This window comes from Heteronotia binoei, chromosome 3, assembly GCF_032191835.1.
Source record: "Heteronotia binoei isolate CCM8104 ecotype False Entrance Well chromosome 3, APGP_CSIRO_Hbin_v1, whole genome shotgun sequence".
Taxonomy (NCBI): domain Eukaryota; kingdom Metazoa; phylum Chordata; class Lepidosauria; order Squamata; family Gekkonidae; genus Heteronotia; species Heteronotia binoei.
In genome coordinates, this window is record NC_083225.1 from 13,265,309 (window position 1) to 13,280,495 (window position 15,187).

The 15,187-nt window shown below is 47.1% G+C and overlaps 1 protein-coding gene across 2 annotated transcripts in view; it reads right to left on the reverse strand.

The window, feature by feature from the left end:
* LOC132568075 (tudor domain-containing protein 3-like) overlaps positions 1–15,187 on the reverse strand; it is a 102,998-nt gene that overhangs the window by 50,209 nt on the left and 37,602 nt on the right. For both annotated transcript variants that reach the window (XM_060233551.1, XM_060233552.1), the window contains exons 8-9: positions 10,770–10,926; positions 3,826–3,951 (exon numbers count right to left, since the gene is read on the reverse strand). In XM_060233551.1, coding sequence (XP_060089534.1) covers positions 3,826–3,951; positions 10,770–10,926 — 283 coding nt within the window. The remainder of the gene's footprint in view (positions 1–3,825; positions 3,952–10,769; positions 10,927–15,187) is intronic.

Sequence of the window (15,187 nt, forward strand, 5' to 3'; positions counted from 1 at the left end):
TTCCTTGCTTGTGGTTCTCAAACATCTGATGCTCATTCCCTGTAGCTCTCAAACATCTGATATTTATTCTATGCGGCTCTTATATTAGGAGAGTTTGGCTACCCCTGATCTAACCTAACCCCATGGTCAGCACAGGAATTTTTTTTTTTTTAATTATTGAATGATCATGACTTATGGCTGTCCAGTCCCCGTTTCAAAGACATGCAGTGAGGGACATCCCACCAGGCCGGTTCTACAGCTGAACTCCTTCTGAAGTTTCTCCAAACCTTACATTGAATCTACCCACCTGGAACTTCAATCACTTCAATGAAAGTCAAGGATCTACTTGGGCTCTGCACCTTTCATTTTTATGCGACTGCAGCCTTTGCCAAAAGTCAACCAGGTCTGAGGTAGTTACGTGACAAATTCAGGTCCCTCGCTCCCTTAGCTTGTTCTATCTACCCCAAGACAAAGACACTTTCACAAAACTAAGGAATGAATGGAAGACAGGAGGAAAAAAGGAATTTTACTTCCAATTCCTAGTGAGATCCAACAAGATCACTTGTACATATGAAGCTGCCTTATACTGAATCAGACCCTTGGTCCATCAAAGTCAGTATTGTCTACTCAGACTGGCAGCAGTTCTCCAGGGCCTCAAGCTGAGGTTTTTCCCACCTATTTGTCTGGACCCTTTTTTGGAGATGCCAGGGATTGAACCTGGGCCCTTCTGCTTACCAAGCAGATGCTCTACCACTGAGCCACCATCCCTCCTCAATGGATGGAAGGCTGAGTCAATCTTGGGATGGCTGCCTGAACCCAGGTTCCACCAGGATTGAACAGGTGGGCAGAGCGTGGGCTGCAGGACTGCAGCTTTTTGTAAGAGCCCCATGGCGCAGAGTGGTAAAGCTGCAGTACTGCAGTCCTAAGCTCTGCTCACAACAGCCAATGGAGAAAACAGAGGATTTGCTCTCTAGCTCCTGTGCAATTGAGGAAGCCTTGCATAGCAAATTGTTATGCAGAAGGAAGCAAGAGAGAGGGAGAAGGGAGCAGATGACAGCCAGTTGTTCGGGGGCCTGATAGGAGCCCTCCGGGGGCCTGATTCGGCCCCCAGACTGCATGTTTGACACCCCTGATCTAGACACACAGAACAAATATTACTTAATGTGCTCCAAACTCTCTTCCTTTTTTGGTATTTGTGTGTGTGAGAGAGAGAGAGTGTGTGTGAGTGCACCTGCAAGTCATGGCGACCTCTGGTGACTGACCCCTATTGGGGGCATGGAGAATATTTAGAGAGGTGGCTGAATAAAGCCCGTCCCTGCCTCTGGTATTTCAAGGAGGTCTCCCATCAAAGTGCTTGCCAGAGTCGGCCCTGCTTAGCGTCTGAGATTGGGCTTGCCTGAGTTAACCGGGTCAGGGCTTCAAACTATTTCTTATTCAGCTCACCTTACAGCAATCGAGCTGCTGCTTCGCATCTAGCGACAAAACATACGTTGCAGTTACCTACAATCAACCATTATTCAGCCTTTTGCAAAAAATATACTGCAAACCTGTTATTTACCAAAGTACTTGAAACATAGTGGGGTATTGCACACAGAAACTACAGAAGGCAACCCACCCATACTGGAACCTCATAATGTAGACCAGTGGAGTTTTTCCAGGGCAAGCCCTGAATGTCGAAACTTGTCGAGGGATAGCTTCAAGAGAAGCCGAAATACATCAGTCATTAGTTCCTGAAGAAGCTTTAACTTTTTCACAGGTTAAACATCTGTGTCCTTGGGATACGGTGCAGGGTTAAGGAAGGTGTTTCTGTACCATCTTGTGTCCAGAACAGCTGCTGAAACAGTCGGTGTTTTCCCCTACTTCCTTCCAGAACTCCAAGACCATGTTCAAGCTACAGGATCAAGCAATATATTAACCTTCTTACTTTCCTTCTCTAATCTCTCCTCCCTCTGCCTTTGCCAGCTTTCCCTGCCCCTCTGTTCCAGATACCCTCTTCTTCCCAGTGGAAGGGCTGCAGTTTGGTGACAGAACATCTGCTTGGCATGCAGACAGCCCCAGATTCAATCCTCGACATCTCCGATTGAAAGGACCAGGTAACAGGTGATGGGAAAGACTGCTGTCTGAAACCCTGGGGAGTGAGTAGACAACACTGACTTTGATGGCAGTACACAGCAGCTTCATGGGTTCAAGTCCTCCTCAAAGAAGCCCTCAGCCCATACCTTTCTCCTCCTGAACTGCAACATTCTCATCTCCACCATGCAGATCCTTCTCTCTGTGTCACAAGCAGGGAACCAGGAAGGGCGTCTAACCGACTGCCACCGCTCTGGTATGGCTCTACCTGGAAGGACCCAGAGCAACCACCCAACCCGTCTTTCTTCTCAGAAAATGCCTTCCTCCATGACCAAAGAGGCATGAGGACCCACACAGTATAACAATAATAAGTTTATTGTAAGTGTTCAAGAACAAACAAGTGGAGTTTTCATTCTTAGCGCAAGAGTGAAAAATTGAAAAACAATAAAGGCGGTATAAAGAAACCAAAAGCCCTGAAGTGACTAACCGCGCGTTCCCCCTCCTTCTAATTTCAAACCAACTCACCCGTGAGGGAACCATCCTGCAGCAGCCTCTTCTCAGCTCAGTCTTTCCAGCGAGAACAACCTTCCCACTCGAGCTAGGGCTTTTATTCTTTCCTCTCAGGTCCCACCCCCTTCCAGTGGACAAGTTTTCCCTCCAAAACTGTGGCCCACCCAATCAGAGGGACAGAAGGGATCCTGGGAGATGTAGGCTCACTACCAACTCTGAGGTAGGCTTCTCCAGGAGCCTGTAGGCTGCACTAGGGCAACAATCATGGCACTCTCCTCCTGGACACCAAACACAACCACTCCCCACTTGGGTGGGCTTTGCTTTGGACTAGCTGTGGGTGAAAACATATAGTCTACAGGATGGCTGTCATTAGGAATGCAAAATATCAACCTGAAGACTGTGCTCACCCTGGGCTTTTTTTTGAGCAGGAGCGCGGCTCTGGCCAGCTTGGTGTGCGGGGTGTGGCCTAATATGCAAATGAGCACCTGCTGGGCTTTTTCTACAAAAAGAGCCCTGTGCAAAACAATGGTGACATCAAAGCAGAAGTCAAGGCGCACCTTTAAGACCAACGAACTTTTCTTCAGAATGCAAGCTTTTGCGTGCTCTCTAAGCGCACTTCTTCAGGCAAGGTACTGGACTCCTGCTTTTTTCTATTGCTTCGGACCAACACGGCCGCCCTCCTGGACCTATCTAAATGATGACATCAGAGGGTGTGTGGCCTAATATGCAAATGAGTTCCTGTTGGGCTTTTTTGTGCCCATCTTCACTTGGACTGCTAAGAGCCCCATGGAACAGTGTTAAAGCTGCAGCACTGCAGTCCTAAGCTCTGCTCACGACCTGAGTTCAATCCCCGGTGGAAGCTGGGTTTTCAGGTAGCCGGCTCGAGGTTGACTCAGCCTTCCATCCTTCCGAGGTCAGTAAAATGAGTATCCAGCTTGCCAGGGGGGAAGTGTAAAAGACTGGAGAAGGCAATGGCAAACCACCCGGTAAACAGTCTGCTGTGAAAACGTTGTGAAAGCAACGTCACCCCAGAGTCGAAAACGACAGGGGACCTTTCCTTTCCATATGTGGACGAAGAGCCCTGCCACCAAGGCCTGGGACCTGCATGTGTGGAGAGGCTTACAAGCAAGAGTTGATATTGCATAAAAAACAACAATGCTTCTACAGTTGGATTAATTAATCCACGCTATTCCCTCCGCTCCCCCACAAAGCTAATTAAATTTCAGGTCCAAGCTGCTCCCGCAGAATCTCCCAGTCAATACATACCTTCTACTGCAAGAGTACCCATTTTAGACTCCAGGAAATCAAACAACGTGCTTGGAGCTGAAGGCCGGGCGTTCCCCATCTCCTCCTCATCCTCTGGTCGAATCCGCCCTCTGCCTTTTCCTTTCCCTGGAGAGAAGCCACATAAACTAATGAGACGCAGGCAAATAAAAACTGGCCCTAGGAGATGAAGCGATTCAAAATGTTATTACAGTTCAACCAGCAAACTACATTTCTGTCTTCCGGGAGATGACACGATAAATAAAAATATTTAAGCTTCCGTGCTTGTGAAAAGCTCTGTGGTGCAGAGTGGTAAAGCTGCAGTACTGCAGTCCAAGCTCTCTGCTCACACCCTGAGTTTGATCCCGGCAGAAGCTGGGTTCAGGTAGCTGGCTCAAGGTTGACACCATCCTTCCAAGGTTGGTAAAATGAATAAAACCAAAAAAATACTGGAGTAACGGTAAAAATTAAATTTAAACAACAACTTGACACTAGGCAATTATGAATAAAGATGTCACGCAGTGGTTCAGCTCAAGGTCTGTTCCAGATGAAGACTCCAGGATTTATTATCTTTGTTTCAATTTTATAACATCTTCAACAGTGGAATGAGCTTAAATGAATATTTCTGGACCTCAATGTTCACGGAAATTACTCCTGAATATTTTTACTTAGTATTTGTGAAATTCCAATATTAATTTTAGGGTGCTTTCCAACCAATTTCAAACATTTCCCATTTTAAGTTAAATTTATTTTATAGGAATCAATCCTAAATTCTAACTTAAAATGGGAAATGATTGAAATTGGTTGGAAAGCACCGTAAAATTAATATTGGAATTTCACAAATACTAAGTAAAAATATTCAGGAGTAATTTCCATGAACACTGAAGTCCAGAAATATTCATTTGAAATGAAGACAATAAATCCTGGGGTCTTCGTCTGGTAAAATGAATACCCAGCTTGCTGGGGGGGAAAGTGTAGACGACTGGGGAAGGCAGTGGCAAACCACCCCGTAAAAAGTCTGCTGTGAAAACGTGGTGATGTGACATCACCCCAGAGTCGAAAACGAGGGGACTACCTTTACCTTTTAAGCTTTCATGCACTAAAAGCACACTTCATCAGAAAACGAAATGGGGTACAGTTAGCAGTGCTACATATAGCTTGTGGGTTGTGGCTAAGCATGCAAAATAGTATGAAGTTAGAATCCAATGGCAAGATAGTGAAATTAACAAATTGAAAGAATAACAGTTTGGTCTGGACAGTATAAGTTGCGTGGGAAAACAGCAAAAGGCAATAAACTTGTCAGAATTGGGAAATGATGGTGAGAATGGCAATAAATGTTAATAACTCTGTTTCTTCTCAAGCATGGGTTTCGTAGGAACAGGGGTAGAATTCTAGCAGAAGCTCTTTTGCAAACAAGGGCACTCCTCTCCCCCCTCCCCGATGTAGCCAGTCCTCCAAGAGCTTACAAAAAAGAGCCTTGTAAGCTCTTAGAGGATTGGCTACATCAGGGGTGTGTGCCCTGAAATGCAAAGGAGCTCCTACTAGAATTCCACCCCACGTAGATATATAAGAAGCTTTTGGCCCCACTGAAATCATTATGTGTCTACAATGGCCAACAAACAATACATATATATTTTAGCATACATATGTATAGGAAGAGTGTTCCAAGCTCTCTTGTGCAAGAAAAAGAACTCGCCAATTAAAAAAAAAAAATCTTCCAATGCCAATCCTTTCATATACTGGCTGTTTTAGCATCTGATCTGCCCCTTCAATATACCTTAAAACCCAAGTTTCTGCCTTTTTTTTTTTTTAAAGAGACAGCAACTTTTGGTTCCATACTGAGTTTCATTTGGCTCCAGAACCACAGGTCGCAGAACCCTGGCCTAGAGGAGTTAAGTTAGAGGATGGGGCATTTTGAGTAACCACTAGGGCAGGGGTGTCGAACTCACTTCTTATGAGGGCTGGATCTGACATAAATGAGACCTTGTTGGGCCGGGCTGGGCCATGTCGGGCCACGCCATGTTTGTACCTATTTAAGGTTATGTTGCAGAGATACCCCCAAGGCGCAAAGTGGTAAAGCTGCAGTACTGAAGCCCTAAGCTCTGGACATATGGACATATGAAGCTGCCTTATACTGAATCAGACCCCTGGTCCATCAAAGTCAGTATTATCTACTCAGACTGGCAGTGGTTCTCCACATCTCAAGCTGAGGTTTTTTCACACCTATTTGCCTGGACCCTTTTCTGGAGATGCCAGGGATTGAACCTGGGCCCTTCTGCTTACCAAGCAGATGCTCTACCACTGACCCACCGTCTCTCCCCTCTCTGCTCACGACCTGAGTTCGATCCCGGCAGAAGCTGGGTTCAAGTAGCCGGCTCAAGGTTGACTCTGCCTTCCATCCTTCTGAGGTCGGTCAAATGAGTCCCCAGCTTGCTGGGAGGGGCGGGGGGAAGCGTAGATGACTGGGGAAGGCAATGGCAAACCACCCCGTAAAAAGTCTGCCGTGAAAACATTGTGAAAGCAATGTCACCCCAGAGTTGGAAACGACTGGTGCTTGCAGTCGTTTTACCTTTTTAAGCAGAGTTAAAATTTTTAAAGGACACAAACTTAAAACATGCTTAATATATTAGCCCTTGTTGGTCTTAAAGGGGCTTTCTTTGTATTTCTTCCACGGGATCCAGGGAACTGGGCAAAGGAAGCTCTGGCTCTTCCCCCACTTCCGAGGGGATCAGGAAGGGGAGGAGCCTCAACCAATGGACAAAACAGAGGTTTTTCTCCCTAGCTCCTGTGTGATTGAACAAGGCTAGCAAAGCAAGCTGTGATGCAGAAGGAAGCGAAAGAGAGGGAGAAGGAAGCAGATGACAGCCAGTTGCTCGGGGGCCTGATAGGAGCCCTCCAGGGGCCTGATTGGGCCCTCAGGCCGCATGTTTGACACCCCTGCACTAGAAGAACCTACGAAAGGGAAACAGCTCTTCAAAACGGCCAAATAGCAAGAGGATTGGAAGGCTTCTTTCCCCCACCAGGCATACCGAAGTAGAGGTTGGACAGCAATCTGCTGCCAGCACCCTGGAGCTGGATTTCCTGCACTGAGCAGAAGGTTGAAGAAGGTGGATTTGGAAGGGCCTTAGGCGAAGACAGTGGTCCCCAACAAGGTGCCCTGGAAAGCCCTGGCACTTGCCGACACTCTTCCTGGCGTCTGTCAAGTGTCTCAAAAAGTGGGTGGAGCCGGGTGGGGCTTTTGGCCAGCAGAACCTCTGATTGGCTGTACACATTTTTAACATTTTGCTTCAGCAGCTGCTGCCACCGCAGCACAAGGATCTGAACTGCACGGCTGCATGTATACACGAAAACGTTTTTAAACAACGTATCGATTTTAAAAAGGTGCCCTGTCAGGGCTTTTTTTTTTTTTTTTTAGCAGTAATGCAATTCCAGCTGGCTTGGTGTTGGAGTGTGTGGCCTGATAGGCAAATGAGTGAAAACAGGGCTCTTTTTGTAGGAGCTCCTCTGCATATTAGGCCATGCCCCCCCCCCCGGATGTAGCCAATCCTCCTGGAGCTTACAGTAGGCCCTGTACTAAGAGCCCTCTAAGCTCTTGGAGGATTGGCTACATCAGGGGGCGTGGCCTAATACGCAGAGGAGCTCCTGCCAGAAAAAGAGCCCTGAGTGAAAATATGGTGACATCGAGAGGTGTGTTCTAATATGCAAACGAGTTCCTGCTGGGCTTTTTTCACACAAAAAGCCTTGCATCCCGTTAGACACAGCTTCTACCTGAAATGTTGACAAGCTGCTTACTCCCCGATATTTTATGGCTGGCTCAACCCCGTGGAACAGCGTGTTAATGCTGCAGTACTGCAGTCCTAAGCTCTGCTCCCGACTAAGCTCTGTTCGATACCCGGTGGAAGCTGGGTTTTCAGGTAGCCAGCTTGAGGTTGACTCAGCCTTCCATCCTTCGGAGATCGGTAAAACGAGCCCCCAGCTTGCTGGGGTGAAAACGTAGATGACTGGGGAAGGCAATGGCAAACCACCCTGTAAAAAATCTGCTGTGAAAACGTTGTGAAAGCAACGTCACCCCAGAATCGGAAATGGCTGGTGCTTGGACAGGGGACCGTTCCTTTTTCCCACTCCTTTGGGCAGCTATTTTCTGGCGGGCCCTACCTCCTGCAGTAGCTATTTCATAGTTTTTTCCCACCACCCTGTGCTGGAGTTCCAACGGTACCCGCAGGCTCAAAAACGCTGGGAAGTCCCTGGCCTAAGTCTACACCAGTGAGAGCCAGTTTGGTGTAGTGGTGAAATGTGCGGACTCTTATCTGGGAGAAGCGGGTTTGATTCCCCACTCCTCCACTTGCACCTGCTGGAATGGCCTTAGGTCAGCCATAGCTCTGGCAGAGGTTGTCCTTGAAAGGGCAGCTGCTGTGAGAGCCCTCTCCAGCCCCACCCACCTCACAGGGTGTCTGCTGTGGGGGAGGAAGGTAAAGGAGATTGTAGGCCGCTCTGAGACTCTGTCCTTGAAAGGGCAGCTGCTGGGAGAGCCCTCTCCAGCCCCACCCACCTCACAGGGTGTCTGTTGTGGGGGAGAAAGGTAAAGGAGATTGTAGGCCGCTCGGAGACGCTGTCCTTGAAAGGGCAGCTGCTGGGAGAGCCCTCTCAGCCCCACCCACCTCACAGGGTGTCTGTTGTGGGGGGCAGAAGGGAAAGGAGATTGTGAGCCTCTCTGAGACTCTTTGGAGTGGAGGGCGGGATATAAATCCAATATCTTCTTCTACCTCACAGGGTGTCTGTTGTGGGGGAGGAAGGGAAAAAAGATTGTGAGCCACTCTGAGACTCTTCGGAGTGGAGGGCGGGATGTAAATCCAATATCTTCATCTACCTCACAGGGTATCTGTTGTGGGGAGAGGAAGGGAAAGGAGATTGTGAGCCACTCTGAGACTCTTCGGAGTGGAGGGCGGGATATAAATCCAATATCTTCTTCTACCTCACAGGGTGTATATTGTGGGGGAGGAAGGGAAAGGAGATTGTGAGCCGCTCTGAGACTCTTCGGAGTGGAGGGTGGGATATAAATCCAACATCTTCTTCTACCTCACAGGGTGTCTATTGTGGAAGAGGAAGGGAAAGGAAATTGTGAGCCGCTCTGAGACTCTTCAGAGTGGAGGGCGGGATATAAATCCAATATCTTCATCTACCTCACAGGGTGTCTGTTGTGGGGGAGGAAGGGAAAGGAGATTGTGAGCCGCGGAGTGGAGGGCGAGATATAAATCCAATATCTTCTTCTACCTCACAGGGTGTCTGTTGTGGGGGAGGAAGGGAAAGGAGATTGTGAGCCGCTCTGAGACTCTTCGGAGTGGAGGGCAGGATATAAATCCAATATCTTCTTCTACCTCAAAGGGTGTCTGTTGTGGGGGAGGAAGGGAAAGGAGATTGTGAGCCACTCTGAGATTCTTCGGAGTGGAGGGCAGGATATAAATCTAATATCTTCTTCTACCTCACAGGGTGTCCGTTTGGGGGGGAGGAAGGGAAAGGAGATTGTGAGCTGCTCTGAGACTCTTTGGAGTGGAGGGCGGGATATAAATCCAATATCTTCATCTACCTCACAGGGTGTCTGTTGTGGGGTGGAGGAAGGGAAAGGAGATTGTGAGCTGCTCTGAGATTCTTCGGAGTGAAGGGCAGGATATAAATCCTATATCACCAGTGCTGTTACGATTTCTCTGTACTGCTTTTACTTTGCGAGCTCCCTTGAGCTGGTCTCTGGGCAGGCAGTGCTTGGACTCTCTCAGATAAATTCAGGGGATTATGTTGCATTCAGAACCCATTTGCTCCGTGCTAAACTAAGCTGTCAACTTGGTTTGTTTGACCAAGCGTTAGGAATCGGCACTCGAAACCGCAGCTTGTTGGAAAAAGGCTCGGACTTTGATTGTGCTGCCCGTCTGGCTGGCTGCCAGACTCAAAATCCACAAAGCGCAGCCAAGGGAGGGACCGCCGGATTCGAGTCCAGCCGCACCTTAGAGGCCAACAAGATTTGTTTGGGGTTATGAGCTTTCGAGAGGCAAAGCCCCCTTCATCAGATACAAAGCTTCTGGTGCTTAACGGCTTAGGCCTCCCCAAATCTTGTTGCCCTCTGAGGTCTACTGAACTTAAATCTAGCTGCTGTGCCAAAGACCAACACGACTAATTTCTGAAACTATCTTCCGTGGCTGGGGGGAGCCTCACTTCCTTGTGTTTTAACTTCACAGTTCTTCGGCTTTTTTTGAGCGGGAACGCACAGCAAAGCAGATGGGGTAGATACTGCGCCAAAGCCTCAGAGGAAAACTTCGAACTTTTCGTTGAGAATGTATTCATTTTATGAGATTTGGATCTAATAAACCGAGCTCTCTCTAACGAGAGGGAAGAAAATAGCATCAAGCTGGAACTAAGGTACCTGTGGCTAAGGGAGCGCAGAGTGCATCGGCTTGCAGCCTCCTGCCAAATACAATTCCTCCTTGGGGAAAATTAAGGCATTTATAATTTTTAAATTTCATAAGCTCGTCAGATATTTGCAATGTTATATGCTGTTAGTCAGGAATGATGCATGTTATGCTGTTAAAGCGGTAACATTGGTTTAGGGGGGAACAGTAAGAATTGCATGTATTTCCATTTCTGAGGGAGAAAAATTTGACTCTCGAAAGCTCAACACCCTGAAAATCTTGCGGACTTGGACTGAGCAGTTCCGACGCAAACCAACACGGCTACCTCTGAAATCCCCAAAATTTCTGTCCCCCCTCCCCCTGGGGATTCACCCCTCCATGCCGTCAATGTTTTAGGAAATTTAACATTTCTAAGCAGCAGCAGCTATCCGAGAAGTTTCCCGACCAGGGCTGGCTCACCCTCTAGGCAAACCAGGTGGTTGCCTAGGGCGCCAGGAGATAGGGCGCATGGAATTCTCTTTAATGGTAAGCTCCAATGCTCGGTTGTACCTCGAAGGGGCGGGCCTTGGACATTTATCTGCTTATTGCTGTTCAGGAGGAAGTTCAACGAAGCTTCGAGGTTGTTGCCGTTGTCCATGAGCGCCTGCCTCGCGGCTTCCTTGCTGAACCCCATTTCCGTTATGTGTTTGAGAGCCTTTTCGTCCACCTGCAAGACACGAACGGGAGTCAGCCAGAGGGTACCGTGAACTCCACGCGTATGTTTGGCTTTAGAAGGTGAACAAATATTTAAGCTTTAATAGTTAGATTTCATTCACCACCGATAGTAGGACTCTCTTGTTGAACAAGGAGTTACTCTCATGAAAGTAACAGCTTCAGACATGTGACCGGAACATGCAAAGAGAGGTGACTCAAAGGCAAAAGATTCAAGGCCTCTTTCGGTGTTTCTCTCTCCCCCCAAATTGTCCCCAAGGAGGCCAGCAGCTGGCTTGGGGCTTGTGCCAACTATCTAGCCAACTGCCCAAATCACATGAAGTGATGGTATCGCTTTACTCTGTGCTGGTAAGACCTCACCTGGAGTACTGTGTTCAGTTTCGGGCACCACATATTAAGAAAGATACAGACAAGCTGGAACGGGTCCAGAGGAGGGCGATGAAGATGGTGAGGGGTCTGGAGACCAAGTTCTATAAGGAAAGGTTGAAGGAGCTGGGCATGTTTAGCCTGGAGAGGAGGGAGGCTGAGAGGTGATACGATCACCATTTTAAAGTACTTGAACAGCTGTCATATAGAGGATGGGGTGGAATTGTTTTCTGTGGCCCCAGAAGGTAGAACCAGAACCAATGGGCTGAAATTAAATCAAAAGAGTTTCCGGCTCAACATTAGGAAGAACTTCCTGAACGTTAGAGCAGTTCCTCAGTGGAACAGGCTTCCTCGGGAGGTGGTCGGCTCTCCTTCCTTGGAGGTTTTTAAACAGAGGCTAGATGGCCGTCTAACAACGATGAGGATCCTGTCAATTTAAGGGGAGGTATTTATCCTGGAGAAGGAAATGGCAAACCACTCCAGTATCCTTGCCAAGAAAACCCCATGAACAGAAACAAAAGGCTAAAAGATATGGCGCTGGAAGATGAGCCCCTCAGGTCAGAAGGTGCCCAATATGCTACTGGGGAAGAGCATTCAAGTAACCACAGAAAGAGTGAAGCGGCTGGGCCAAAGCCGAAAGGACGCTCAGCTGTGGAAGTGTCTGATGGTGAATGAACAGTCCGATGCTGCAAAGAACAATACTGCATCGGAATGTGGAATGTAAGATCTATGAATCAAGGTAAGCTATATGTGGTCAAACAAGAGATGGCAAGACTCAACATCAACATCTTGGGAATCAGTGAATTAAAATGGATGGGAATGGGTGAATTTAACTCAGAGGATCACTACATCTATTATTGTGGCCAAGAGTCCCATAAAAGAAATGGTGTGGCCTTTATAGTTAACAAGAGAGTGAGGAAGGCAGTAATGGGATACAATCTCAAAAATGACAAGGATCTCAGTCCGTATCCAAGGCAAACCATTCAACATCACAGTAATCCAAGTCTATGCCCCAACCACTGATGCAGAAGAGGCTGAAGTGGACCAGTTCTATGGAGATCTACAACACCTTCTAGAACTAACACCAAAAAAGATGTCCTCCTCATCATAGGGGACTGGAATGCCAAAGTAGGAAGTCAAAAGGTGACTGGAACAACAGACGAGTTTGGCCTTGGAGAACAAAATGAAGCCGGGCAAAGGCTAATAGAGTTTTGCCAAGAGAACAAGCTGGTCATAGCAAACACCCTCTTCCAACACCCTAAAAGGCGACTCTACACGTGGACATCACCTGATGGGCAACACAGAAATCAGATTGATTATATACTCTGCAGTCAAAGATGCAGAAGCTCTTTACAGTCAGCAAAACCAAGACCTGGAGCTGACTGTGGCTCAGATCATGAGCTACTCATCGCAAAATTCAGGCTTAAACTGAAGAAAACTGGGGAAGCCATTAGGCCATTCAAGTCTGACCTTGATCACATCTCTTATGAATATACAGTGGAGGTGAAGAATAGGTTTAAGGAACTGGAGTTGATAGAGTGCCTGAAGAACTATGGACGGAGGTTCGTGACATTGTATAGAAGGCAGCAATCAGCACCATCCCAAAGAAAAAGAAATGCAAGAAAGCAAAGTGGCTGTCTGATGAGGCTTTATAAATAGCTGAGGAAAGAAGGAAAGCGAAAGGCAAAGGTGAAAAGGAAAGATTCACCCAACTGAATGCAGATTTCCAGAGAACAGCAAGGAGAGATAAGGAGGCCTTCCTGAAGGAACAATGCAAAGCAATAGAGGAAAATAACAAAATGGGAAGGACAAGAGATCTCTTCAAGAAAATTGGAGAAATCAAGGGAACGTTTCGTGCAAAGATGGCCATGATAAAGGACAAAAATGGTAGGCACCTTGCAGAAGCAGAAGAGATCAGGAAGAGGTGGCAAGAATACACAGAAGAATTATATAAGAAGGATCTCAATGTCCTGGACAACCATGACAGTAAAATTGAAGACCTTGAGCCAGACATCCTGGAGAGTGAAGTCAAATGGGCTTTAGAAAGCATCACTAACAACAAAGTGAGCGAAGATGATGGTATCCCAGTTGAGCTATTCAAAGTCCTAAAAGATGATGCTGTTAAAGTGATGCACACATTGTCAACAAATTTGGAAAATGCAACAGTGGCCACAGGACTGGAAAAGATCGGTTTATATTCCAATCCCAAAGAAGGGTAATGCCAAGGAATGTTCAAACTATCGCACCATTGCACTCATTTCACATGCCAGCAAGGTCATGTTAAAGATCCTACGAGCTAGGCTTCAGCAGTATGTAGATCGGGAACTACCAGAAATTCAAGCTGGGTTTCGGAGAGGTAGAGGAACTAGAGATTAAATTGCCAACGTTCAAGGGATTATGAAGAAAGCATGGGATTATCAGAAAAACATCTATTTCTGCTTCACTGACTATACTAAAGTCTTTGATTGTGTGGATCACAACAAACTGTGGCAAGTCCTTTAGGAGATGGGAGTACCAGACCACCTCACATGTCTCCTGAGAAACCTGTATAAGGGTCAAGAAGCAACTGTCAGAACAGGATATGGAACAACTAATTGGTTTAGAATAGGAAAAGGAGTTCAACAAGGATGTATATTGTCACCCTGCTTATTTAATTCATATACAGAGTACATCATGCGGAATGCTGGCCTGGATGAAGCAGAAGCAGGAATTAAGATTGCCGGGAAAAACATCAACAACCTCAGATATGCAGATGACACTACTCTAATGGCAGAAAGTGAGGAGGACCTAAAGAACCTCTTGTTGAGGGTGAAAAGCACAAAAGTAGGCTTGAAACTCAACATCAAAATAACTAAGATCATGGCATCCGGCCCCATCACACCGTGTCAAATAGAAGGGGATAGTTCTGGGATCCAAGATCACTGTGACTTTGTCCATGGGATCGCAAAGAGTCGGACTCGACTGTACGATTGAACAACAACAACAAATTTATCCTCCAAGGAAGGAGAGCCCACCACCACCTGAGGAAGCCTGTTCCACTGAAGAACCGCTCACAGTCAGGAAATTCTTCCTAATGTTGAGCCGGAAACTCTTCTGATTTAATTTCAACCCATTGGTTCCCCACCTTCCGGGGCCACAGAAAACAATTCCACCCCATTCTCTAGATGACAGCCCTTCGGGTACTTGAAGATGGTGATCCTATCACCTCTCAGCCTCCTCCTTTCCAGGCTAAACTTGCCCAGCTCCTTCAACCTTCCCACACAGGATGCCTGTGGAATATCATGTTCCAGAGGACATACAGAATGATGCGTTACAGAAACAGCAGGACAGAGTTCCTCATTCCATTCCAAAATCCACCTTCGTCTTGATCATACGTCAAGCTTCTGGGGGACTCCATACACAATTTAAAACAAAAAACAAAACAAAACATGGCACAATATTTTTGCAATCACGAAGCGCCTGAGACTGATCACTTCCACGCTCTTGTCCAATGCAAGGAGTTTCAAGTTTCAGGCATACCCTGACCCACTAAATCAGGGGTAAAGAAGGATTCCCACAATTTAACCGTGTAGTTTGGGCAACAGGAGGACAGTCTTGAAGACTAGTAATAGCCCCGTGGCGCAGAGTGTTAAAGCTGCAGTACTGCAGTCCTAAGCTCTGCTCACGACCTGAGTTCGATCCCCGGCGGAAGCTGGAGCCACATGTGGCTCTTTCATGCATATCTTGTGGCTCTCGAAGCCCCCACGGCCCTGGAGAAGGCATCTGTCTCTTTAAATCACTTCTTCAAACCAAGTCAGCTGGCAGTTTGGGGAATACATTTAAAGTTGCTTTCTTTTTACCTCCTCCCATCTATTTCCTTCCTTCCTTCCCATTGTTTGTTACTAAAAGTC